This window comes from Marmota monax, unplaced genomic scaffold (assembly GCF_021218885.2).
Source record: "Marmota monax isolate L192 unplaced genomic scaffold, Marmota_monax_Labrador192_F-V1.1 WCK01_AAM20220418_F8-fsc00048, whole genome shotgun sequence".
Lineage (NCBI taxonomy): Eukaryota > Metazoa > Chordata > Mammalia > Rodentia > Sciuridae > Marmota > Marmota monax.
The window spans coordinates 6,167,474-6,193,905 of NW_026694895.1; the positions used below are offsets into that span (position 1 = coordinate 6,167,474).

At 37.2% G+C, this 26,432-nt stretch overlaps 1 protein-coding gene across 5 annotated transcripts in view; it reads left to right on the forward strand.

Moving 5' to 3' along the window:
* The window catches only part of Cacnb4 (calcium voltage-gated channel auxiliary subunit beta 4), a 251,317-nt gene that overhangs the window by 211,764 nt on the left and 13,121 nt on the right, over positions 1–26,432 (forward strand). For 4 of the 5 annotated variants that reach the window (XM_058573507.1, XM_046426946.2, XM_058573508.1 and 1 more), the window contains 7 exons: positions 1,096–1,172; positions 2,572–2,591; positions 2,815–2,895; positions 4,130–4,188; positions 14,221–14,330; positions 19,743–19,894; positions 20,891–20,986. In XM_058573507.1, the coding sequence (XP_058429490.1) occupies positions 1,096–1,172; positions 2,572–2,591; positions 2,815–2,895; positions 4,130–4,188; positions 14,221–14,330; positions 19,743–19,894; positions 20,891–20,986 (595 nt within the window). The remainder of the gene's footprint in view (positions 1–1,095; positions 1,173–2,571; positions 2,592–2,814; positions 2,896–4,129; positions 4,189–14,220; positions 14,331–19,742; positions 19,895–20,890; positions 20,987–26,432) is intronic. The other variant, XM_058573509.1, reaches the window with a different exon arrangement.

Consider the following 26,432-nt stretch of genomic DNA (forward strand, 5'->3'; position numbering starts at 1 on the left):
TATCCCTAGCTTCTATATTTCAGATACAAAATCAATATTTGTTAAATAAATAAAGGAGTTACTATCGTCAAAGTTTTGTTGTAACTATTATTATTAATCCATAATATCATTATGGATTTTTTAACTAAAAGATCACTTTGTGGCAGGAGCCGTAATAAAGCCATGAGCTCACACTCAGTATCCTGTTTTACCTTTATATCCCCTTGTAAGGAGTAGGGAGCTCCTGCATCTATAGATGGGAAAACTAAGGCTCAAAGACATGCTGTATGTGCCAAGGTCCCACAACTAGTGAGTGACAAGGACAGAATGAAGAATCAAATGGGGGACCTTCGGGGTCATACTCAAGAGTATTGAAAGGCAAGAACATCAGAGAAGTGAGAAGCTCAGCTCCCCAGGCCTCCGCAGGTTCAGGAAATTTTCCAAAGCACCCAACAGGACACTATTGTTATCAGGATACAGATAACAAGAACTCCTTATAGTGAGTTGTTAACTCTGAACCCCCATAATTGTTTTTTTTATTGGTGGGGGGATGCCAGGGAATGAACTCAGGGGCACTCGACCACTGAGCCACATCTCCAGCCCTATTGTGTATTTTATTTAGAGACAGGGTCTCACTGAGTTGCTTAGTGCTTTGCCTTTGCTGAGGCTGGCTTTGAACTTGCCATCCTCCTGCCTCAGCCTCCCAAGCTGCTAGGAATACAGGCGTGTGCCACCACGCATAGCTCCATGATCACTTTTAAGAAGAAATTGTTGCTCTAGGTCTTCCTGCTTGTTTTGAGCTGTGTTGACATCTGACTGGTACCTGGTGACTGGTATGGGGTGAGCCAAGCAGTTCACCAGAACATTCCAGCCATGGATTTTTTTGCCTAATTTCTGCATTCAATAACTTTTGCAAAGTATTTCCAGGCCACTATTAGTTCTCCTCTTCCTCTGAGAAATGAGGTCAAAGAAAACATTTGAACAGATTCTTGAAGTTGCTTTCTAGCAGGATTTGGTGTGCTTTGAATTATTTAGTATAATTAAGGCCAAGATTTTTTTTTAATACTCTCAAGTTCTATTTTCCAAGAGTCTGAGGAGTTTCTTTCTCTCTCATAGGAAATCAAGTGGAAATTCCTCATCAAGTCTTGGGGAAATGGTATCAGGGACATTTCGAGCAACTCCCACATCAACAGGTGAGGGGTTTAGTTAAATTATTTTAATGGAATATATTCCTTTTTAAATATTGGAATATACATGCAAGCATTTTTATTAATTTTGAAATCAGTTAAAGGCTTGGTTTTCAGGGTCTTTTATATAATATTTCATTGCTCAGTTGTTTTCTATGGTGATATGTTTAAAGAATACTAATGACCTAAAAATTTAGATCATTAAAATATAATCTCAAAAACTCTTATTTGCCCCACCACCAGAGTAAACCAATTTACAACAAGTTCATTACTCTACTCAAGAACCCAACAAGGTTTAAGATGCTAAGGGCCAACAGAAAAGTTAACAAGTTGGACACTCAAGGAAATGCTGTGATCAGTCTCCATATGAAACTTTAGGATGTATTGGTACAGCTGGAGATTGGGAGGGTTAAAGCAGAGAATGAAGTAGGGCCCAGATGACCCCTTTTGCCTATTTGGACAGCAGAGAGTTGAGCCCTGGAACTAATATTAATGAAAGGACAGTGGCAGCTCAATCAGGAATTCCTTTTGCTTTGGGGAATTATGGAAATAACCACCCAGGAATATTTCTTCCATCACATCCTCTGATTCCTGTAGGCTAATGTCATTCTGGCCCAGAATTGACACTGCGTTAAGGCATCTGCCAGTACCATTTCAGAATGGTAGGTCCAAGGCTGTATTGATGCGTGTCAAAACTGGATTGGTTCTGAAGCAATTCTGGGGCTCTGGTCCTTGTTCATATGAATCCTTCCTGATCTCTAGGACTGTGAACCCAACTACATGTCAGGTTATCCCCCAGAGTAACAGGGCCTGCCTGGTCCTTTCGCTAGCCCATTTGCTGGGCTTTGAAGGGTGTGGCAGCTTTTCCCTATTACAAACAAGAAAAACCAGGAATAACTAGTCACCAATGGATTTGAAGTTTAAAAACAACATGGTAGAAAGAAAGTATTAGTGTTCCAGAAAATGGCCAAAAAACATTTGAAGAATTATCTCATGGTTCACCAAAGTTATAAACAGACAAGATTGAGGTGATGGTCATTTTTGCTCAAATCATTATTGCTTCTTTGTGTCAAGTTTTATTTGACCAGCTGTCCTCAGCCAAACTGTGTGCTGTGCTCGGCTCTGGAACAACCTAGAGGTTAATGGGGAGCCAAAACCTTCCGCCACCCCACCAACTCAAAATCAGGATACAAGGTCATTTATACAGGGAGAATCACCTGTTTCTCATGTGTCTTCAAAAGTGACATGTCCAGAATGAAATAAAGGAGCAGAGCTCCCCAGAGGGGTGATAGGGAAGCAATAAGGATGACTAAGGACCAACGGTACATTCATCCCTCTGTTAACTCATGTACTATCATTTACAGAGATTACGTATTTTGATATGGCTCTCATTGTTGTCTTTTAGCAAAACAGAAGCAAAAAGTGGTAAGTTGTATTTCCTTTTTAAACTTACTGTTAAGGCTCCTGTACATACATGCCTGCAATCTCCATCTCAGTAACCCACATAGCTATAAAGTAAGGGCTGAGCCTCCCCAGTGGGGACCTTTGGTTATCATTAATGGCTCAACCCAAGAACTGTGAATGTTGTGGCTATGGAGGAGGCGTGCTCAGCCTCACCTTGTCACGCATGTTGAATCATCTCTTTCAGACGGAGCACATTCCTCCTTATGATGTTGTGCCATCAATGCGTCCGGTGGTGTTAGTGGGGCCGTCACTGAAAGGTTATGAGGTACAAATATCATCTGTTACTCTTCAGTTCTTGACAGAGAACCCAGGACATGGTCCTTTGTGCACTTGCTCCTCCAGGGTCTCATTATGTAAGAACTAATGGAAGCCAGCTCTCAGGATGTGAAGGCGGGTGGCACTACATGGGGCTTCTGTGACCCTTTGTCCTTTCTCTCCTCTCTTGCACACTTCTCATCTTTATGCATTACATTGTTTAGAAATAGTCTCCCTCAAATCATTTACAATGGGAAGTTCTGGTAAAAGATTTGCTCTGCATTAAATTCAAAGAAAAGGACTGTATTTGTCTCAATCATTCCCATTATTATTAGAAACAATAGAGAATGATCCGCACAAGGGAATAGATAAGCAGTCTTCCAGAAAACCCAAACACTGAAAGCACCAACCAATTTCACCCTACTGGGTAAATAACACTATGGCTTATTCCACCGAATGTTTTTTAGGCTTATTTGTTTTTAAGGACAGATATAGAAAAAAAAAATTAAAACATTACTGAACCCTAGAGATGAATTAAACAGTACTATGAAACAAGACAGAGTAGAGACTTAAATACATGACATTTCAGATGTTGCTTTCTGGGCTTTGAGTTAGCACAGGTACAAAACAGGTGTGATGTGACATTTGAATCTGAAGGTAGGCAACCTGCAAGACACCGTTTCCACTAACCTAGGACAATGTCTTCACATAGTAGGCACTTACTGCACATTGGTTGAATGAATTAATTAATCTCTTGAAGCAGATCTAAGAATTCCATCTCTCTGCCTTCCTCTGGGTTAGAAATGTCAGAGTGATGAACAGAACAAAGGTCTGCCCTGGTTATGGAGAACTTGCAGCAACTGCACAGACTAACAGGACAGCTGGGCCCAGGCCCTGCCTTAGGCAAGCACAACTCAGGCGCCCCCAGGGTGGCCAGCACTCCAGACCAAAGCCAGCCTGCTGTCTCCTGGCAGCAGTTCTACCCGCTAATAAGGGAAAGGGGAAGAAGTTTTGCCTTGGGCTGATGAACACTGCTGATTGATTCCTCAGCACTCTGGAGGAGGACCAAGGGGGAAATTGGCAACTGCACTTCCTGATGCATGGAAAGCACCTTCCCTGGGAACCTCCCTTAGGCTGTGATAAGGTCTCTGCTGGGACATAGTGCCCTCCCTTCCACCTCTCTCACTTTTGACCTCTCTCTCTGCGTGTGTTTGCCTCATTCTTTTTTTCTCACCTCTGCAAAGGTAACAGACATGATGCAGAAAGCCCTCTTTGATTTCCTGAAGCACAGGTTTGATGGGAGGTGAGACATATAGATGTTTTTGTATTTTTATTTTCCTTTAACCGAACATGTATGATGAATTGATTTGTGGGTCTGTGTTTCCAGTAATTACAGAAGTTCTATGATTAAAGAGTAACAGAGTGTTCTTGGGAAGAATGATGATGATCTCTGAAAATATGAAGCATGGCATTGAATTCTCAAGGGAGAAAAGGGCCTTCAAAAGGAAAAGGAAATGTTTGTCTTTATTTTCTCACTTATTAGTGAATTCATACCAAACTGATTTTTAGAAAAAAAATAATTAAAATATATGTTTCTCATGAATATGATGGTTCACTGGTCATGCTGGGTAATATTATTTGGAAATTGTGTGTGTGTGTATGTGTGTGTGTGTGTGTGTGAGAGAGAGGGAGAGAGAGAGAGAGAAAGAGAGATGAAGTATAAATATAAAATACTGAATTTACTCAAAAGAAGGATTCCAAAAAATTGTTTTTATTATAAGACTTCCAAAATGACCATTTTGTAGGAGATAGTGCTTATTTGGATGTGTAGTTCTGGATTAGTTTTATTTTATTTATGACTGTGTGTGTGTGTGTATGTGTGTGCACTTGCACGCACATGCACACATTATAGTTAAACACAATAGTGGGGGTCATTTTGAAACCTCATTATTTTATTGGTCTACTTATAGATCTGTTTTGTATGTATCCTATTGTGATCCATCATCAATATTATCCAACCATCAAATAATTTTATCATTTAAGTCTTGTGAAAATGTCTAGAGAAGGTTTCTGTGTTTTACAGAGAAATGGTTAAAAAGTCCATATTGACATAATACTGAGTACAAGCTCTTCCACAATGCAGAATGCACTCCATGTGAAAGTAACCACATGAGAAAAACTGAAGAGTTATCAGAAATGAAGAAAATTTAAATAGTGTGTATTGAGAAATCTGGGTAAATGCATCCAATTTGTCACCTTAAATGGGCTAATTAATTTTAAAATGTTTAAATATCTTCAAGTAGATTTTAATGAATATGGTATTGTAAGGAAAAAGCAAACATTGTAATGTTTTAAATACAAGTTATATACAGGTTCTAACTGAAGAAATAAGAATACCTCTGTGCTGTTATATGAGTTTCTAAATACATTAATATGGGCCAGGCTGCCTTAATATGTTGACCCCAAAATGCATAATGATTTAAACACAGTGGAAGCTTATAGTTGCTCACTTAACAGTGAGTCAACTGTTCCACCTGGGAAGGACACTTTAGTTGGGGGAAGGGGAGAAGTGGACAGAAAGTTTGTTCCACCTGTTGTGTGTGGCCCTTAGTCTGGGGTGACCGTTCCAGTCAACTCATTGGAGAAAGGAGCATGCAGGACCCAGAAGTAGTGACCATCTTTTCTCACATTTAATTGGCTAGAATTTGGTCATGTGGTATACCTACTTGCAAAGGAGTCTGGGAAGTACATCTTGCTCTATACCTAAAGAGGAAGATAAAATAGATTTTGTTGAACCAATAACAGTCTCTCCTGCAGTCATCTAGTGGACACAAAGAGTTTGATAAGAAAGGCATGTTTATCCCATTCTCTTTTTTAAAAACAGGCAGAAAATGAAAGAGTTTCAAAGAAAACCAGCAAAACTTGCTAAATATTAGAATATTGGTATTGAAAGACAAGGTGAAGTTCATTCATTCTAATCTCCCTCTTCCACAACACAGTCAGATGGACAGTCAGCTTCCCTTTGAACACTTCTGGCTGGTGGGAAATCCTTTCCTAAAAAATGCAATATAAAGAAACAGCTGAGCTCTGTATAACTTAAGAGCAGTGGTCTTTGTCCTGCCTTGTGCTGTTCTGAGCCCTAACCCTTATCATTCTGTCACTCTCCATGGACTAAAGATAGCTAACATGCATGGCCCAGCCTCTGTTCCTTCAGTGATGCTTGGAGTCACTCGGTTCTAACCTGTGTTGACTTTACCTAAGGTTGCTCTGAGTAGTGCCTCAATTTCTGGCCCCATAGCAGCCCTTGATCTGAACAAATTCCATCCCATAACACTGCCTATGTTTGTGTTTTGGTCCCCACATGACATGCCTATAAACAGCAATGTTATTTAAAAGTTTGACAGATAGCACTGATCAAAAAAAAAAAAAACAAAACAGATAATTTAGCAAAGAGAAAATGAGTGGCTTAATTACTGGATTCAAGAATGAAGAATCTGATGTCTTCCTAATCCTTTGGCCCAGAAAGAGGAAATTCATTTTGTTGTATCAGCAGTTATTTGTCTTGAATCAAGTAGAATTGTTTGCATGAATGAGAGCATACACACTATTTTTTTAAAAAAATTATTTATTCTAATTAGGTATGTATGACATCAGAATGCATTTTGATTCATTATACACAATTACAGCACAACTTCTCATATGTGCAGTCATACATACATGTACCTAGATTAATGATGGCCATCTCATTCCACCGTCTTTCCGGCCCCCATGCCCCTTTCTCCTCCTCTCCCTCCCCTTTGCCCAAAGTTCCTCCATTTTTCCCATCTCCCCCCCACACCCATTATGGATCAGCATCCACTTATCAGAGAGAACATTTGGCCTTTGATTTTGGGGGAATTGGCTTACTTTGCTTAGCATGATATTCTCCAACTCCATCCATTTACCTACAAATGCCATAATTTCATTCTCTTTTAATGCTGAGTAATATTCCATTGTGTATATATACCACAGATTCTTTATCCATTTATCTGTTGAAGGGCATCTAGGTTGCTTCCACAGTTTAGCTATTGTGAATTGAGCTGCAATAAACATTGATGCATTACTATAGTACTATAATACTATAATATGCTGATTTTAAGTCCTTTGGGTATAGAGCGAGGAGTGGGATAGCTGGGTCAAATGGTGGTTCCATTCCAAGTTTTCTAAGGAATCTCCATACTGCTTTCCAGAGTGGTTGAACCAATTTTCAGTCCCACCAGCAATGTATGAGTGTGCCTTTCCCCCCATATCCTTGCCAACAATTATTGTTGTTTGTATTCTTGATAACTGCCATTCTGATTGGTGTGAGATGAAATCTTAGAGTAGTTTTGATTTACATTTCTCTAATTACTAGAGATGTTGAACATTATTTTTATATATTCCTTAATCAATTGTATATCTTCTTCTGAGAAGTGTATGTTAGTTCCTTAGCCCATTTATTGATTGGGTTGTTTGCTTTTTTGGTGTTAAGTTTTTGAGTTCTTTATATATCCTGGAAATTAGTGCTCTATCTGATGTGCATGTGGCAAAAATTTGCTCCCATTCTTTAGGCTCTCTCTTCACCTCATTGATTGTTTTTGTTTTGTTTTTTTGCTGCAAAGAAGCTTTTTAGTTTGAATCCATCCCACTTATTGATTCTTCATTTTATTTCTTGCACTTTAGGAGTCTTGTTAAGAAAGTTTGGGGCTTAATCTGACATGATGAAGATTTGGGCCTACTTTTTCGTCTATTAGGTGCAGGGTCTCTTGTCTAATTCCTAGGTACTTGATCCACTTTGAATTGAGTTTTGTGCATGGTGAGAGATCAGGATTTTTAGTTTCATTTTACTGCATATGGATTTCCAGTTTTCCCAGCACCGTTTGTTGAAGAGGCTATCTTTTTTCCACTGCATGTTTTTGGTGCCTTTGTCTAGTATGAGATAACTGTATTTATGTGGGTTTGTCTCTGTGTCTTCTATTCTGTACCATTGGTCTGCATACATACTACTGAAGTTGGTTCTGATAGAAACAGAATAAGTTTCAGTGCCAAGTGTCCATGAGGTCTGATGACATGGCAGAGAATCTAGGGGAAGAAGCCAGTAACAGTGTAGGTAGTAGCTACACACAGACTTAGCACCGGAAAGGACCCATGTGTGGCAGTGGGAGAAAGATGTTAAAGGTCATGTGACAGAGTGGACTTACTGTTAAGAATAAGAAGCCAGTGCAGCAGGTAAAACAATGAGTTCACTGGTGCATGAACTCATTGTTTTAATAAGGAAGAAGAAATTGGCTGGTAGCTTCTCACTGGCTCTGATGTGTCTGTTGCTTGGAGAATATCCTTATGTTTTGAGCTATGAAAATATGCTGCATTATGTTTTACCAGTTAATAAAAGGAGAGAAAATGACAAGTAGACTTTAAATGAAACCAGCCAAGAGAACAATCACATGGAAGGCTTTCACTCAGTGACACAGCATAAACAATATGTTCTAGTGGAAACCTACTCAGTGTTTCATTGACTGTGAATGCAATTTGTTTAGACAAAATGGCAGGAGAAAGTCCTGCCTTTTTTTTTTTTTTCAGAAAGAGCAAAAATATCCATTAGCTAAGAGGTGTTTCTATTCAGTACTGTTTTTCAGATCTTAGTTAAAAATTAATTCAATGAATTAGACTAAAGTCCAACTGCTTAACTATTAGAGTCATAAACTTGAGAGGGTTTTTTGATACCTTAGCTATGATCAGTTTAGTTTTTCTATATTGATGCATTATAATTATATGTAATAGCGAGATTTATTATGTCATATTTATATATGCATATAACATAATTTGATAGATCTCATTCCTTAGTACTTTGCTTTCCCTCCCCTCTTCCCTTATCTCTCCTCCTGATCTGCTTGCTGTAATCTACTGATCTCCTTTCTATTATCATCATTATTATTTTAATTAGTACATTATAGTTATATATAAAAGCTGAATCCACTGAGGTATATTCATACATGGACATAGCATGATTTGGTTAATTTCATTCCCCCGTAATTCCCATACTCTCTCCTCTTCTCTCCATCTCGATCCCCATTGGTCTCCTTATTATTTTTGTGAGATTCCTTTTTTTTTCTCTAACTTCCACATATGAAAGGAATCATTAAAAACATTCAACCCTTGACTTTCTAAGTCTGGCTTATCTTGCTTATCATTATGTTCTCCAGTTCCATCCATATACCAGCAAATGACATAATTTCATTCTTTTTTTATGACTGAGTAAAACTCCATCATGTAGAGGCACCACATTTTCTTCATCTATTCATCTGCTGACAGATACCTAGGGCTGGTTCCATAACTTAGCTATTGTGAATTGCACTGCTATAAACATTGGTATGCTTGTGTCACTATAGTATGCTGATTTTAGTTCTTTTGTATAAATTCAAAGAAATGGGATAGCTAGGCCATATGGTAGTTCCATTCCTAGTTTTTTGAAGAATCTCCATACTGCTTTCCAAAGTGGTTGTACTAATTTTCAGTTTCACCAACAATGTATAAATAAAGCTTTGTCCCCACCTCCTTGCCAGTAATTATTATTATTTGTATTCTTAATGATTTACCATTATAACTGGAATGAGATGAAATCTCAGTCTAGTTTTGGTTTGCATTTCCCTGATTGCTAAGGATGTTACATATTTTTTCATATATTTGTTGGCTATTTGTATTTCTTCTTTTGAGAAATGTTTGTTTAGATCATTTGCCCATTTTTCGATGAGTTATTCATTTTTCTGATGTTAAGTTTTTTATGTTCTTTGTATATTCTAGATATTAGTCCCCCATCAGAAGAGCAGCTGGCAAAGATTTTCTCCTTGAATCATTGAGACCTAGTTACTATACAGTTTTACTGCTGTGGTTGCTATTGTGAGGCCTAACTGTAGTACATGTAAGAAAAATAAAAGGCATAGGTGAATATCCACATATAGTAATACTTCCTGTGGCCATACTATAAATTAAGTGGCCCTAACAATCTGCTAAAATGGTACTCAGTCTGGTGAGGACACAGTAGTTACACTATGGGCTTCTCTCTTCATTTCACATATTCATTGGGAATGATCCTTTCCTATGAGGTTTGCTCAGCTGATTGAATCTACAATTTTTAGGCCAAATAGCACGAAGTCAAACCAGTTGCAGTTTGTTGACCTATGCCATTCATGTCAAAGCCTCTGAAGTCTGTTATTTTAGGCTTTTTTGACAACTGGATCAGATCAATTCTTAGGCATTATCCAACGCATTGTAACTGACACAATCATGGCTTAAAATCCTAAACAGCACAAAATCGACAAGGTTAGAATCTTCAGCTAAAGGAAGCTATTATCCAGACAACATATAAGGAAAACAAAGCAGGTAGTTGAGAAAGAAATTGAAAGAGAAGAAGCTGAGAATACAATTTAGAGAGACTCAAAATAGATAGTATTTACTTGTAAAAGGAAATGGGAACAATTGATGCTATCACAAAGCAGCCAAGCCATGGAAGAATGAACACAATTTGTAATTTCAGTGAACAAAGGGGAAAAGAACAAGTGACTTTCGGTTCCTGTCATATCCTCTCACTCAAATGTGGACTCATTAGTCCACAAACACTGGGTCTAATTGAACACTTTTGGGCCAGACTTGAATGTGTAAATTAACAGATTTTTATTACATCGTTGTCTGACCTGATTTATCTTTCCTTGCAATGTATTTGAATTTTACCAACTCTGGGATGGCTGAATCTATGGTTTCTACTAACTTCTGAGGACAGGATATAAAGATATTGTCCCCTTCAAGTCTTCAACTATCTAATAATCATTTGTCTTGCTTACATTATATATGTGCTTATCAACATAGAACACTAAGATAATTAAGAAAGCACTTTTATATATTATCTTGTTTGCTCCTAATGACAAACCCATGAGACAGTTTTGACAAATCTACCATTACCATTTTATTTATTAGGATACTAAGACTCAAAAGATGTCATGACCTTTCTGTGGCCATAGAACCAGGAAGAGAAAGATCCAGGGCAATATTCAGGTCCTCCTGTGCCTTTCATCCATTTCTATTGACAGCACACTCCCTTGTTCTTTGAAACACTTTTCCCTATAAATACTAGGATATAGCAAGGGTAAAATATTGAAGGGCTTTACAGCTGTTGCATTACCATCATGGAACTATAAATTATTTTTTAATGCATGTGTCATAACTGAAAACTATCTTTACATAGACTATCACAGAAAACTAATATGAATAGCCCATGATATATTGGGTTATAGCAATTAAGGTGAATTCTAAAGTAAAAATAAGCAATGGTTGTGTTTCAGATTTACTGCATTTAGAGAATGATTTTTGCTAGTTTCTAGGGAATTTGCTGCTACATCCAGTCTGCTGAGGAACCAATCTCCTACTCCTACTATTGTTTTTTTTTTTAACCTACTGGCCAGTAACTACTAACAAAGTTTTTCCAGAGATGCATAGAAGGGCCAAAAGACACCGGGTATGACTATAGCAAGAAAATAAATAGAAAGGATGTCATAAATTTTTTAAAAAGTATTTACATTTGATAGTTCTTTGCTGGGAGTCTTATTAAAAAAAGAAGATTTGGATTTGATGTCTGATTTTGATAATAGTGAGCATCCTTGTAAGATAAACACTTATTTTGTCTTATTAGAGTTGCTAGGGTAGTGTCTATATGTTCCAGATCTCTACTTTATGCATCTGAATTTTATTAACAAGTAACTTATATTAGCAAATGAACTTGTAATTTATTAGCAAATAAAATAAGAAAGAATGCTTTATTGCCCACACCTTTCCCTCTGTTTCAAACATATGAAACAGTTTTATATCTTTGTGTTTTAGGACTTCGATAGTATTTGAAAAGGGCTTTGTAAAAGTGCTTTAATAACTCAGAATTAGACCATGCATCTGTTGATAAACACTTCAAGTGTTAAGAACCAAGGGTTACAGTCCCGGAAGCTGGAAAGGCTGAGGCAGGAGGATCGAAAGTTCAAAGCCAGCCTCAGCAATTTAGCAATACCCTAAGCAGCTTAGAGAGACCCTGTCTCAAAATTTAAAATAATAATTAAAAAATGGGCTGGGAAGGTGGCTCATTGGTTAAATGTCCCTGGGTTAAATCCCCAGTACCACAAAACAAAACAAAAAACCCCAAACCAAGGGTTACTATCTGGCTTGTAGAATGAGAATATTTGATTTTCACGTAAGCAGAATAAAATCTTGCAACAAACCAAAAATCATTATTCTAGAAAGTTGAATTCTGTCTTTAAACCAACCCATTTGTCTTTAATCAGATATCTGGATTGCTCTGGATATGACTTTTATCCAGCAGCTCCATTCTTAAAATAAACATACAAGAAACCCAGAATCACAATAATAAACATGAAAACCCTTTTCTGTAAAGAAAAGGAATTGCCTATGAGAGTTCATGCCTCAAAGCTTTAGAGGGCTACAGAGTAATAGAAACTCATATGTGGGTTCGCTTGACTTTAAACTGATTTAAATCCTGACCATCTCTCAGACCAAGGCCAAGGTTGTGCATCTGTGCTTGATAGTTTGCTTTATGTAGAGATTTGGGGTTGCTGGATAAGAAAGCTGAAATGAAAGAGAATTCTGAAGTCAAATGACTAAGCCCTGGCCTGGTGCTCAGAAGCCTAATTTAGACCTCCTCAGCCTATGTGGAATCATGTGAAACTCTCCGTTTCTCAGTTTCCTTCTTGGTAAAATGAAGAAGTTATTACACCAGTGTTTTCCAATGTCTTTTAGCAGTTGAACAATGTTTTGCAATGAATTCACATATAAGCCCAATGTAGAAAATAGAAATGCAGAAGTGTTTGCCTTGTGTGGTAAAATTGGAGCCTCACCCACTTGGCCTTTCTTTAGTGTTCAGAATGATTGCCAAGATCTTTCTGCAAAGGACATTTGAGAATGCATCTAATACTTATTAGGGCATAAAAATTCTAAAAAGCTAAATAATTTTAAATGTCCTGACCACCTACAGTACATAAATACAATGACACAGACAGGCGGTGATTTGCTTTAAAATAACACCAGAAGTTTAAAGTCTGTAGGTTTAAAGAAGTGATTTCCAACCATTTGTCAAAAAGGTTTATTTTAAATTCTCTCTAAGGCTCAGATCATGCAAGTCAGGTAAAGAGTCTTCTGACAATACCCAGTATCTCCCAAACAGGTATGAGATGACATGTGATTGAATAATTGCTAATAACTCTAGCCTCTTCTCTGTTCCAACCCTCAAAATTTTTTGACTATGGAGAAGAATAGGTATGTTCACTGAGTATAAAAGGGAGAGGGTGCTACTTTTCTCATCTATTTCTGGGAAGCTGTGAAGATGAGAATGGGGAAAGGCCCACTGATGTTAGTAACTGACTTAGAAAGGCAAGCTTTGGATTCTACAGGCAGATAATGGCTGGAAATTGAGCAATCCTTAAAACAGTTTTAAAAGTGTGGATTCCAGATGTTCTCATTTGATAAATTATATTCAAATAGACCCCTGTCTCCATTCATCATTTGCAATGTCTTTACTTTATTCTTTTCTTCCATGATTGCAGGATTCTTTCTAACTTATCAAAACCCTGGCATAATATTCACATTGCCCTCAACTGTACTCTCTTAGGACTGCCCAACATGTGCATTCAAAGTCATATGCAAATATGCTAAAGAATCCTATAGCTATAGAAAAGAAACCATATTTCTCACATTCTTACAAGTGAAGCCTCCCTTTGAGCCTGTGGAGAAACGTTCCATGAATCATGAATGAAGTATTGAGCATAGGAATACAACTTAGTCTATCACCGATTGGTTGTCTTTGATGATCAAAATGAAGAGGGTTTCTTCCTTTAGCCAGAGGCATTGAAATGCTGGAAAAGAGTATTGGTAGCTCCTGAAGGTCTTGTTCAAGAGCAGATCATCTGTGAATTGTGAGGAAACTGTATTGCTACTTCCTAGAAAGAGCATGGTGTATGCATATGTTTTGATTCCCTCCTGGTGTGGTGTGCATTGTAAAGGGAACTTGGCCAGGATGGCCATAATGGAGAAGAGCATTTTTACTGGAGTAATTTTTCAATTAAATAGCAAAAAAACCTTCCTCTATTTGCTCTGCTTGTATTTTAATACTAGCCAAAGCCTGTTTAAAATTCTTGTGGCCAATATTTATTATACTGTGGTTCTACTATAGTATGTAAAATGGTTATTAAGTACTGTGGTTATAATTCACTTGGAGAGCCCTGTAACATTTTTACTGGCTTGTTCTCTTCTGTGTTCCTAATTATAGGATATCAATAACGAGAGTGACAGCTGACATTTCTCTTGCTAAGAGGTCTGTCCTAAATAATCCCAGCAAGAGAGCAATAATTGAACGTTCAAACACCCGGTCCAGCTTAGGTAAGATATTCAAATGTGGTACTTTTCTATCCTGTACTTTTAGACTATCATGACACAGGATGTATTTGTGAATGTCTTTTCCAGTTTGCTCCCTGGTCTGAATGAGGAAGTGCCAATAACTGAAGAGAATGCTAGCATGGACATGAAGGGAGCAGAATTCTGCAGCAGCCAGAGCCTGTTCTGTCTCTTTCAGCTCTAGTCAATTAGCTAATTGGTAGTCTGGTTGGAAGAATCCTCAACGACTCCCCTGGTCTGTTACTGCCTAAAAAAGGGAAACCACTCATCTCTGTTTTGCCTAAGCTTCTCAATGAGGCTAATGGTAATTGTCATACCTGACTCACAGCTGACATGAAAGGAAATCCTATGTTCAGTCCTCTCAGATCTTTAGAAGAAATAGATAATGGTGCTCTTGGTGTTGCTTCTGTTGCTAGCTGATAGTACACAGAATAGTCACACCTTGAAGTAATGGCAACCACCATTAATTACATGCAGGGAATTAAAATGTGTCTTTTCTGGGGTACTAGTGAGAAAGCATCCTAAAATTTACCATGATTGAGAAGAGCAAAAGGCTGTGGATGAGCAGGGCTATGGATAGAAGTGAGTCCATGCTGCTGGTGAATCACATTATTCATCCTGAAAGTATGTTCTTGTTCTCCATGACTGTCAACAGTGGTGCAGAATCTTTCCTTGAATTTTCTTTTACATTCACATTCTAAGGGCAACTTGTTTTAACTAGGAAAGATGCTAATCCTCCATGTTGCTGAAATGGGCTGTACAGAGGATAGAAAACTAAATAATAAAAACAATAACAATAATAGTAACTAGCGTTTCCAGCTGCATGTCCTAATGTCTCATCAAGAATCCAAAAAAGGGGGAGTGGTGGAGTGCTCGCCTAACACAGGAGAGGCCCTGGGTTCAATCCTCAGCACCACATAAAAATAAATTAATTAAAGATATTGTGTCCAACTATAACTAAAAAATAAATTTTAAAAAAAAAGAGAGAAAAAAGAATCCCCAAAGGCTTGCCTTGACCCTGATTTAAGGTTGGAAAGAAGATACAAAGCATTATCTCTATAATCCTGGCATGAGATTGGTACATGGTGATCACCAATACATATTTGTGGGATGGTTGCTTGTGAGGGGATGCCTCACATGCCAGTGCATGTGAGGGGTATATCCTAGAGGTGAGTGTTTCCTTGTCCAGTCCTGTGCTTAGAGCCTTCCACAAAGTGAAACATTCTTAAAGGCACAGTATTTTGCCTTGAGACAGTGATGGTGGCATGTTGATGGTGAATCATAGCAGGTAGCTGACTAAAATAAAATATCATGGGTAATGAGGACAGTCAGGTAGGTTGAAGATTTCTCAAACAAGCTTCTTATTCTCTGTTCTCCTATCTTCTATCTTTGTGTCTTTAACTTTTAACCACCTCTCCTTCTGGTATATTATGAAAGGCTAAAGATGCTAAAAAGCTAAATGAGGTTGCCTGTTCCTTCAACCATTTGCACCAGCTAAGGAGTTCATGGATATTCCCTGAAGTTGGTCCTTATACTCTAGTTACCTGTCATAAGAGTTGGTGAGGTATATGAGGAAGGGTAGTATTAATACTCAGAAGAAACAAAGTAGATCTCAGTTCACTGGTTTTTAACTGTACTCTGTGAAGTCATGTACCCACAACAATTGGAATTCATCTAATGTCAATCTAAAATAACACTGAGTTGCTTATTTGTTGTCTTATTAAATACATAATTTGTAGATTCTTTCATCAAATGTCTATCAAACACTTGTTATGTGCCATGCATTATGCTAGACTCAGGAAATACAGATAGAACTAAGACTCAGTATTTTGCTCATGGGTAAAGAAAAAGAAGGGACAGATGGTTAAAATACTCTGGGATAATGAAATTACAAAGAGCAAGCTAGAGGATAATGAAGAAGGGTGGGGGTGAGCGGTTTGTGAGGACTTTTTAGAAGTTATATTTGAGCTGGTTCTTCAAGGCACACAAGAATGTATAAAAACATTGACCCATTAAAAAAAAAGCATGTGTGATTGAGAAACAACTAGATTTGTGTGGAGCATGCTTAGAAAGGAGAGTGCAGGCATGGTTTTAGAGGAACCAGAAAAGAGACTGAAAGAGTAGATTGAGGTCAATCTGTTAGAGCTAAATAGTGTTGCTTGTTAAAGAGATCTCTTAAATAGATTTTATGAAATGTTTATTTTATAAGATATTAATAGTTGTTACATTAAAATGTTTTCCATGGTCAAATAAATTTAGAAATGATGAATTAAACAGTTGGCAGTTTTCTTCATTGCAAGATTTCTTATAGCCCTGAAGATATGAAAGGTAACACATTTGAAATTCTAAAAGAAGCTATTCTAGTATGCAATATGTCCCTTGCTTAAACCCCTTTCTTTCATGGGAAATATTGTGGGATTACTGTTCCAGGAAATGTTGGGAAATGCTACCTAGGCCCATGGCAGTAATATGAATAGATGTGGGTATAGGAGTATCACCAGTCAAAGAGATGCTAGAAAGACGGGCTGGGTCACCTGTGGTCAGCTTTTTGAAATGTTCCTTGAGGGCCTCCAGATCATAATCTATGAATCCTCAGCTTCCTTTGCCTAGAATAGGATCAGGAAGAAACTTCCTTTGGAATCCCTCTTATAATTAGTCTAGGTAGCCAGGATTGTTTGGCATGGTTGAGGTTTTTTTTTTAGAGAAAATTATCTATGTAAATAAAGATACCTTTTTCTTACACACACACACACACACACACACACACATTCTGAATTTTGGGCTCATCCCAGTAAGTAATGTGGCCTCCTGGCTTCCTCTGTCAATCTAAACTCCACCTCTCTGCTTATGCCAGAGTGCCTATTGCCCAAAGGTTCTGTGATGGTTATGCAATAGGTGTGCCTGCTTCTTCTTCCGTCAGAAACTACACTTAACTTCATTGCTAGGGCCGAGTAAATAGATCCAGATATTTCTGAGTTATTTGGACAGGGACTTGGAGGACCTGGAGGATCCTTATACCAGGGCAGTCCAGTTAGCGTTACTGCCTTTTCACTGCTTCTGAAGATATCACATTCCAATTTGAAGCATAAAACAATGTAGATATGTTCAGGGATAGTCCTGGTGACAAGCTTCTTTAAACCCAGTGGCAGCTTAATGAAAACAGCATAGAGGATATGCTCCAACATCCTGCGACTGAAACTTTCTATAGTCAAAATTGGTTTAATTTTCCAAACTTCCTTCTTAAGACAATTTTTTTTTTCTTTTTTCTTTCTTTTTTTTAGTTGTAGATGGACACAATATCTTTATTTTATTTATTTATTTTTATGTAGTGCTGAGGATCGTACCCAGTGCCTCACGCATGCGAGGCAAGTGCTCTCTACCACTGAGCTACAAGCCCAGCCCCAAGACAAATTTCTTTTTAAAATGTTTCTGACATGCCAGAAATAAAAGGGGAAAATATGTTTATTATTACTAACAAATGTAGAATATTGTCTCAGAAGAATTTGGCAAATAAATCTACTTATCTAATGTCCTTAAATTGATAACTTGAAAGCTAGTCGCTCCTCAAAGCAATGTGAAATTTTTCAAATCATTGATATTAGATAATATGAAAAACAACAGATATGTTGACTCTTTAAATTCATACATTATGTGTTAAACATCAGTGGTTGTATAGAAAATAAGGCTTTTTGATATTATAAAAAACCCTCTTCACCAGGCTTGGTAGCACAAACCTGTAATCCCAGTGGCTTGGGAGACTGAGGCAGGAGGATCACAAGTTCAAAGTCAAACTCAGCAACTTAGTGAGGCCCTAAACAACTTAATGAGACCCTGTCACAAAACATTAAAAAAAAAAGGACTGAGTATGCAGTTAGGTATGTAAACACCCTTGGGTTCAGTCCCTGGTACAAAAAAACAAAAACAAAAACAAACTTCTTCCATAAAAAAGTAGAGCTACATGATAAGCCTGGAGTATTTATGACCCCATATACCCTGTTAATCTTTTTGGTTAAAGAAAGGAGAATTTTGTGTGTGTGTGTGTGTGGATGATACAAACTTGAGTTTATCCTGGACAAGCAAAGTAAATTATGAGATTCTGTCACAAACCCTTTTCAGTGAGGGTATTTAGAGTAATACTACCTTTTCTCTAGGCCACCTTTGGTATCATTTAAATAGCTTTGTGTATGCTATATTAAAACATTATAGAGTACACCAGATTGAAATATTATTAGGTCACACCAATATCCATAAAAATAAGGAAAGACCAAAACAACAAAACAAAATAATCTCTCTGAAAATAAATAGTCTAATTCACGTTTTGGACATGGTGCAATTAAATCAGATGAATTATAAAATATATAAGGAACTTTCTTATATTTCAGAAAGTTATAGTGTATTTGGATTATCCATTTTCCTTAAAAAAGAAATAGTTGGGTTGCTTCAAACCTTTGAAAAGAACTTGATTTTTCATTTGACCAAATCCATGCAGATTTGGGTCACTTGACTCTTATAAACAGCTGAAAAGATTTGCATCTATATGTAATGCAGCAGTTTAATATAATTAGCCTTAGGGTATTTTTTTAATATCAAAGATGATTATGTTTTAGAAAAGTCCACTGGCTCCAATTCTTAAATTGAGCTAGAATTGCTAATCTGTTAATTGTAAGAGGAAACACTGAACAATTAAACTGTGGTATGAAGATGTGCATAACAGTCAAAACAAGTTATTCCTAGTTTTTCTAAAAGAATGTTTACAAAATATTAATATATAACTTGTTGATAGTAGAACCGTTACACTGTGCCAGTCATGGTGGTGCACACCTGTAATCCCAGGGATTAGGGAGACTGAGGCAGAAGGGTCACAAATTCAAGTCCAGACCAGGCAACTTAGTAAGACCTTGTCTCAAAATAAAAAAGGATGGGGATGTAGCTCAGTAGCAGAGTTACCCTGGGCTCCCTTCCAAGTACTGCAATAATAATAATAATGCTGTTATTTCAATGTAATTTGCTTTCTCTCTGATGTTGCTTCACGTATCTCAGTTGTTTCCTAAATATGGTTTCAGTTTTGATAGCTGAAACAAAAGTAAAGAAGAACAAAGCAATAATCAAAAAACAACATAAAAAAACCCCACCAAGGCTATATAAATAGCTAAATGTTAGGTTGAATGTAAGAAGCAAATTTTAAAAGCTTGAGTTTTTCCACCAATTGTTTTGTTTTATGAAAAACTCAAACCATCTCTCTCTCTTTAGAAGACTTTAAACTAGACATGGTTAGGAAAATTCAGAATATTTTTATTTGTAATGTAGACAAACATATCTGAAATATATACTTTTTAAAATAGAAATACTGACTAATGAGAATAAAGAGTACCTGTTATTTCTTGTTTCTCCTTTTAGCGGAAGTACAAAGTGAAATTGAAAGAATCTTTGAGTTGGCAAGATCTTTGCAATTGGTTGTTCTTGATGCAGACACCATCAATCACCCAGCACAACTTATAAAGACTTCCTTAGCACCAATTATTGTTCATGTAAAAGTCTCATCTCCAAAGGTAATCGGCTCATTTCAGTCTTGAGGATTAGCACATTTCTTTTGAGATATTTTTTTTTGCTCTCTGTTTTGTTGTTGTTGTTGTTAGTGGGCAAGAAAAAATTGAGGTTCTTTTTGATGAGCCCATTTTAAAACAGTCTCCAGGTTCTAGGAATTTTGAAATAGCAAATAAAGAAGAGTCCATTCTTATAAGATATTCATTGGTCTCAAACCAGAGAGTTATACAAGTATATAATAGAAATTTTTTAAAAAAGAAAGGTCAGAAGAAGTAGACTCTGGCTTTTCCTAGACTACAGGTTCTGTCTTGGTAAATTGTTTGTATAACATTGATTCTTGGATCACCTATATTTTCTCCCCAGTTGAGAGAATACATAGTTCAAGAAAGATAATGATATTTATACTATACTTATCATATTAAAGGTAAAATATCACTGGATGAACATTTCTTATGGAAATGTCATAGCCCTAGACACTTGTTTGAAGGTTGGGTTCTTTGAGGAATATATTATTCCATTATGAGTAGTCTGATTAATATGAAATTAAACTAGAATTTCCTATTAATTACTTATGACAAAATAAACAAATATGTAAACAACTGTGATATTTATCTGACATAAAGGTGGTGAATCAAAATATTACTCAACTGAATAAAATCAAAATATTACCGAACATAAGTGACCTGGTACAGAGCAGTTCCTCCACTTTTGTATGACTGTCTTTGAAATTTCCAGGAAATTATAAAATACAGAGTGGGAACTCAAGGGCCCTCCAAGACCTCACACAGAGGTAGAACAGCATGAACACACATGAATCAATCCACTATACTGAAAGCCACTGCAAATGGATGACATCATTACAGAGTTTATATAGTATATGATTTCTCACATTGCATTTCCTCTTTACTAATCCTTAAGGCTAAACAGACTAAAAAAAGATCCCGTTTTATTTGATTTTCTTTCAATTCATTGATAAGAGCTCGGCTCCTGTCTTCTCTTAGGTTTTACAGCGATTGATTAAATCTAGAGGAAAATCCCAAAGTAAACACTTGAATGTTCAACTAGTAGCAGCTGATAAACTTGCACAGTGCCCTCCTGTAAGTATGACCATTTTTTTCCCTTAATCATTCTTGACTAGTTAGAAAAGGGTGGTTCTTGTTTATATTAGCGTTGTTATTTTTATTCTATGATAATGGTGATGACGTATGTTTAAAATCTAAAGGGTCTCTTGGAACAAGCTGCTGCTATCTTGTTAATTGTGCTCAGACTTCCAGAACTAGATGGTGTCTATTTAATAAGACCTGAACTTTGGTCTGATACCTGCTTTCCTTCCTGATCCCTTGATTTCCTGGCAAACACTCAGGAAACCACTTAGCCGGTAGCATCCAGTCATATGGACACTTTCAAGCAAAGAACAGAATAAAATAAAGCATGCCAATTTGACTTTCCTTTAACTTTTTCTGCTAGAAGGTTCTGGTAGGATTAAAAAAATATGATGTTAAAGGTCAAGAATTGATAAGAACTAGAGGAGTCCTGTGGTTGTAGGAGATGAAAGGGTCAGGGTTGAGTGAAATAAAAAACTACAGTAAATTAACTTTTCTCCTAGTGCCATTGCCAGAAAACAAATGCTGGGTTCAAAGGCAAACAATGATGGAGTGAGGGTCAGGAGAAGTGAATGGTATCACCTGGCACTGGGTATTGGCCAGTCCATGTCACCACTTGCTCAATTGACCTACTTACTGTTTCTATGACTTTTCTCTAAAGGAAATAACAGTCTCTTTTGGTCAACTGATTCACTGGCTTTTTTATATTCTTGTTCAAGGACCATTTATGCTTTTAAAGCATAAAATTAAATTCAAATGTTTAGAGAGGCAACACAGCATCACTTTTAAAAGCAGACTCTGGAGCCAGATGCTTAAGTTCAAATCCATACTGATTAGTTACATAATCTTAGGCAAGTACCTGCCTCATGAGGTTATTGTAAGAATTCAGTGAGTGAATATGTGGAAAAGCTCTTAGAACAGCACCTGGTACACAGTACACACTGTCCAGGTGTTTCTGTTGTAATTACTAGGTATACTTTGTGCCATGCGATGTCTGGTTGGTTAGACTTTGTAACGACCCGTGTCTCCCTTGCTCACTCTTGTAACTCACTCACTACATTGTCATAGTGGACTCATCATAATAAATATTTGTTGAATGAATGAATGGAGGTACAGGGACAGGGAGTAATAAAGCATCCTTTCATTAGATACTTACAATGGCCTGGTGTGTGCTAGATGCTTTACATAGATTGTCAGTAATCCTCAGTTACCTAATAAAATAAGCAATATAATTCCCATTTTACAATTGAGTCAATTGAAAACAGAGGGGTTCAAGGATTTCTCTAAGGTCACATAGCAAATTAGAATTACATCTAGATCTTTCTGGTTCCAAAACCACTTTATTCTCCTCCGAACCCTACCTACCCTACACGCAAATATGCACACACCTGGATACCTACAATGCAGATAATTCTGTGTTAAGAACACAGAATTTCTTACTAATGAAGTCACTTTCACAGTGGAATGCATGATTAAAGCACTGAATGAATATAAAAGAATGTATTATGGAGCCCCTGACTCAGTAATACTTCACAGTTGAAGGGAGAGTATCTTTATTGACCAGCTCAAAGGCCAGAACCATGCTATTATTTCCATTTTTTCCCCCTGAACAATCTTAGAAGGTTGATTATCAGTTTGGTGTTCTGGGAAGTGGATACTCAAATGGAAATAGAAGTGCAGAAGATTTATTGTAGAAAATCCCTTTTCTTTTTATGAGAATGAGTTTATTAATATTTATTCTTGATAGTTACTAGAGAAAATACTTGTGTGCTATTAAAATTGAGGTGTTTTGCTGAGAAAGTTGATCATTGAGTTGTTCATCTAGTATAACTTGTTAAGTCTGAAATAGCTGGAACCAAGAGAAGGCATGTGCATACTTAATACCGTGGGCTTCTTCAGGACTTGTGCCCCCACCAAGGGGAACAAATGGCACTCAAATGGCTCTTGGAAGACAGCCTTGTCCTATTATTATCTTAATGGGACAAACACCTCCTTGTTTAATATAATTGGTCAGATAACTTGGCATTTTAAACAAAGTGGTCTGAGTATGTAAGGTTACCTTATACTTAACATTTTCTAAACATTTGATGTTGCATAAATAGCATGTGTAATGCTGGGAAGGAATGTGCACTCTGTTTTGGCACACACAAAGAAATCTTCAGCTTATAAAAACCAATAACAATTTAAAAATGTGTCTGCATTTGTCCTTTTACTTCAAGACCATAATTATAATTGTCATCCAAAGATTGGTGATCACTGTGTCATTTTAGTTCCTTTAGGAGAATTTGCAACTTGCTTAATTGGCCCCTGCTTCTCCAGTCTGAAAAGTCAGCAGATTTTACTGGCAGAGTTTCACATTGCAAAGAAATTAAAGGCAGCAGTTTTTGGAAAGGGAAGTCTAAAAGAACACAGGGGGGAAAAAGTTAACTCTCTCTATCCAGAAGAATGGATTCTAGATTCAGGGACTATTGAAGCAAAAAAAAAAAGACCTTACAGAGAACCCAGTAGAGTGTTTCCTAGGGTGTGTTCTTTATGATACGGGTTCCCTGTGATGATATCAGGTGGTTTTGGAAAGGGACTATGATGCCAAAAGTGTTTGGAAAAAAAAAATACTTATGTAACAAAGATGGTCTTCTTTCTTTGCTGCAGAATCCTGACTATGCATTTTCTATTTCCAATAGGATAGGTAGTATGTGGTGCTTCTGCTGGTGTGACTGTAGAGCTGTTTTTCCATGGATCATTCTATGGTCTAGTGTTTCACAGAATGTTTCAAGGGAAGACTAATCCAGTCCAGTCTCCTTGTTTTATAAATGAGGTAACTGAGACCGAGAGAGGTGACCTGGCTTTCCAAAGGTCATACATCTTGGCCAAAGTTGCATAAGATCTCTGATGCTTAGGTTGGTGATACTTTAGATGGTGAATGGCAATAAAGTAGTTATTATGTATTCTCCTGGAAAGAAAATCATGGATTTCGAGGATAAGGCTTCTTCTAGGAGATGGATCAGTGAACTTTTTTAGCAAAAGTTTAGATAATAAGTATTTTAAGCTTTGTGGGCCATATGGTCTTTGAACAACTAACCAGCTCTGCCTTTGAGTAGCCATAGGCAATATGTAAACAAATGGGAGGGCTTGTGCCCCAAACAAGTTTGGTGGAAGCAGGAGGCAGGCCTTATTTACCTAGCCAAAAGAAGTTGCCACCCTTGTCCTGGCACAAGTTGTGGTTATCTATTACTGTGCAGTAAGCTCCCCTAAAACTTTGTGACTTCAAACAGCAGCCATTGGTAGTCTTCAGCTGGTTGCTGACCTAGTCACCCAGCAGAGGTGGCTGGAAGGTGGGAGTCAGTCAGCTCCTCTCCCTCTGCCAGTTGTCCTGGGCTCTCTCTGTGGCATCCCTTCCACAGGGATGTGGGCTGCTCACATCATAGCTTCCAGGGCTCCAAGAACAAGTATTCCAAATCTCTTAAGACTTGATCTCAGATACCAGCAAAGGATCCCTTCCCCAGCATTCTGTTCATCAAAATAGTTTTACAAAGACTGCCAAGATTCAAGGAGAGGGGACATAGACCTCCACTCAATGCAGGAGGTGTCAAAGAGCTTATGGCCATTTTTAATCTTCTATAGACTAAGATAAACTGTGAGGATGTCTGGAATACACAAGGAAAAGGGGCCTGTGGGGCCAGGACCCACAAGCCCATCTCATACATTTTTCTTTTCATATGATCAGCCTGATGTGTTTTACCACTATACATCTATATGTCATACTTAGTTTTCATATGGGCTTCTACCAGATATTGTTACCATTTCCCTTCTTCAGAGAGGTTGAGAATAGTATGTTTTAAGAAGACCAGATTGCCCTGGTACTATGATAATAAGAGCTGCATAATGTATGGTGGAGAAAAGCAGATAGACAATTGAATATATAAATGACATGTAATCCTTTAATCCTACTTAGTTACAAGCTGCCTTGTGTTACCAAAAGCTGACCCTGTGGCTCTTTGAGCTTTGTAATGGTTTTGTGTGTGTGTGTGTGTGTGTGTGTGTGTAAAATGACATTGATCGTTCTCTCTGTGAGACTCATCTCCTCAGTGGAATCTTGTAAACCTCTCGTGTTACAGTAACCATAGTAGTTCTCTTCTATTCCATTTTATTTTCCATTTCTGAATGGACTCAGATTTATTCTATTACACACAAGAGCTCTGAAGGGAATGAAGAAATGATAGTGCCCACTATATTGGATCGTATTTCTCTCATAGTAGTAATTTTCCAGTGCCCTTTTCCAGTAATCTTATTTAAATAAGTTGGAATCATGTAGATTCAGTCATCTATTTGAGGTGCCAGCCCCTACTGGTGCATTCACTATTATAGAGTGTCTGAATGTCCAGAATTTAATTCCTAACACTGCTTTTAAATAAAGGAATAATACATTTCATATTTTCTTTATGAAACAAGGCCACGTGGGATCCAGTTTCTCTCAGTCCAAAGAAGACTACATATTTCTAGGGTTTCAGGCACCCAACTTGGATGTAGAGTTCAGGATAGTTCAGGATAGTTCATTCCCTCAAATGCTATATTACTGATCAATGTGAATAATGGGTGTCTTTTCTGCAAACAGTAAAACTGGCCAATGTTGCAATAGTCTTTGAAGAATAAGACAAGATGGGATGGAACAATGTGGGGAGGAAAGCACGTTGGGGTTCATAACTAGAACTAATTTGGATTCATAACAAATAAAGAGGAGGAAGGGATCAAAGTCACCACGTTCTTTGCTTTCATGTTACTCACACTAATTAGTGGCAGGAACTACAATTGTCTTTCATGTTTAGCTCATTAAAGTAGAAACTACCTGAGATGAACTGCTAGAGCCCCTCAATTTTGGTTGGTTTTCCTTTATCTCCACAAGACCTGGGTCTTTATAAATGCTTTAACTTAGAGTCTAGTTTCCTATCACAAGTTGACCAGTAAGTTTAGTACTCAAGATTTCAAAAGCATTAATAAAGAAAAAATGCAAGTTTGACATGAAACAAACATTGGTGCCACTCAGTCATTTTATTGTACTAAACAGTATTTGCCACTCATTTGTTCTAAATGGTAGCAGTTTCAGTCTTATATTACAGTAACAAAGAAATGAAAACATGCAGATCCCTATTGTATCCTTTTATCCACTTAGAAATAGGAAAGATGTCCCATGTGAGGTTTTATCTATATACAACAAATGAACATAAAGCTATGCATGTACCATAAGAGTTGACATATATTTAATTCCCTGTCTAGCTAATATGCAATAATGAACCAAATTTTTTTATGAACCAAACTTTTTAAAAGCTAAAATTAAACTGAATAATTAGTTTTTAAGTTTTGTAAACTTTTTATTGAAACATTCAATAACAACTTCCTGTATAAAAATATTTGACAAGATACATTCATTTTAATGAGACTACCC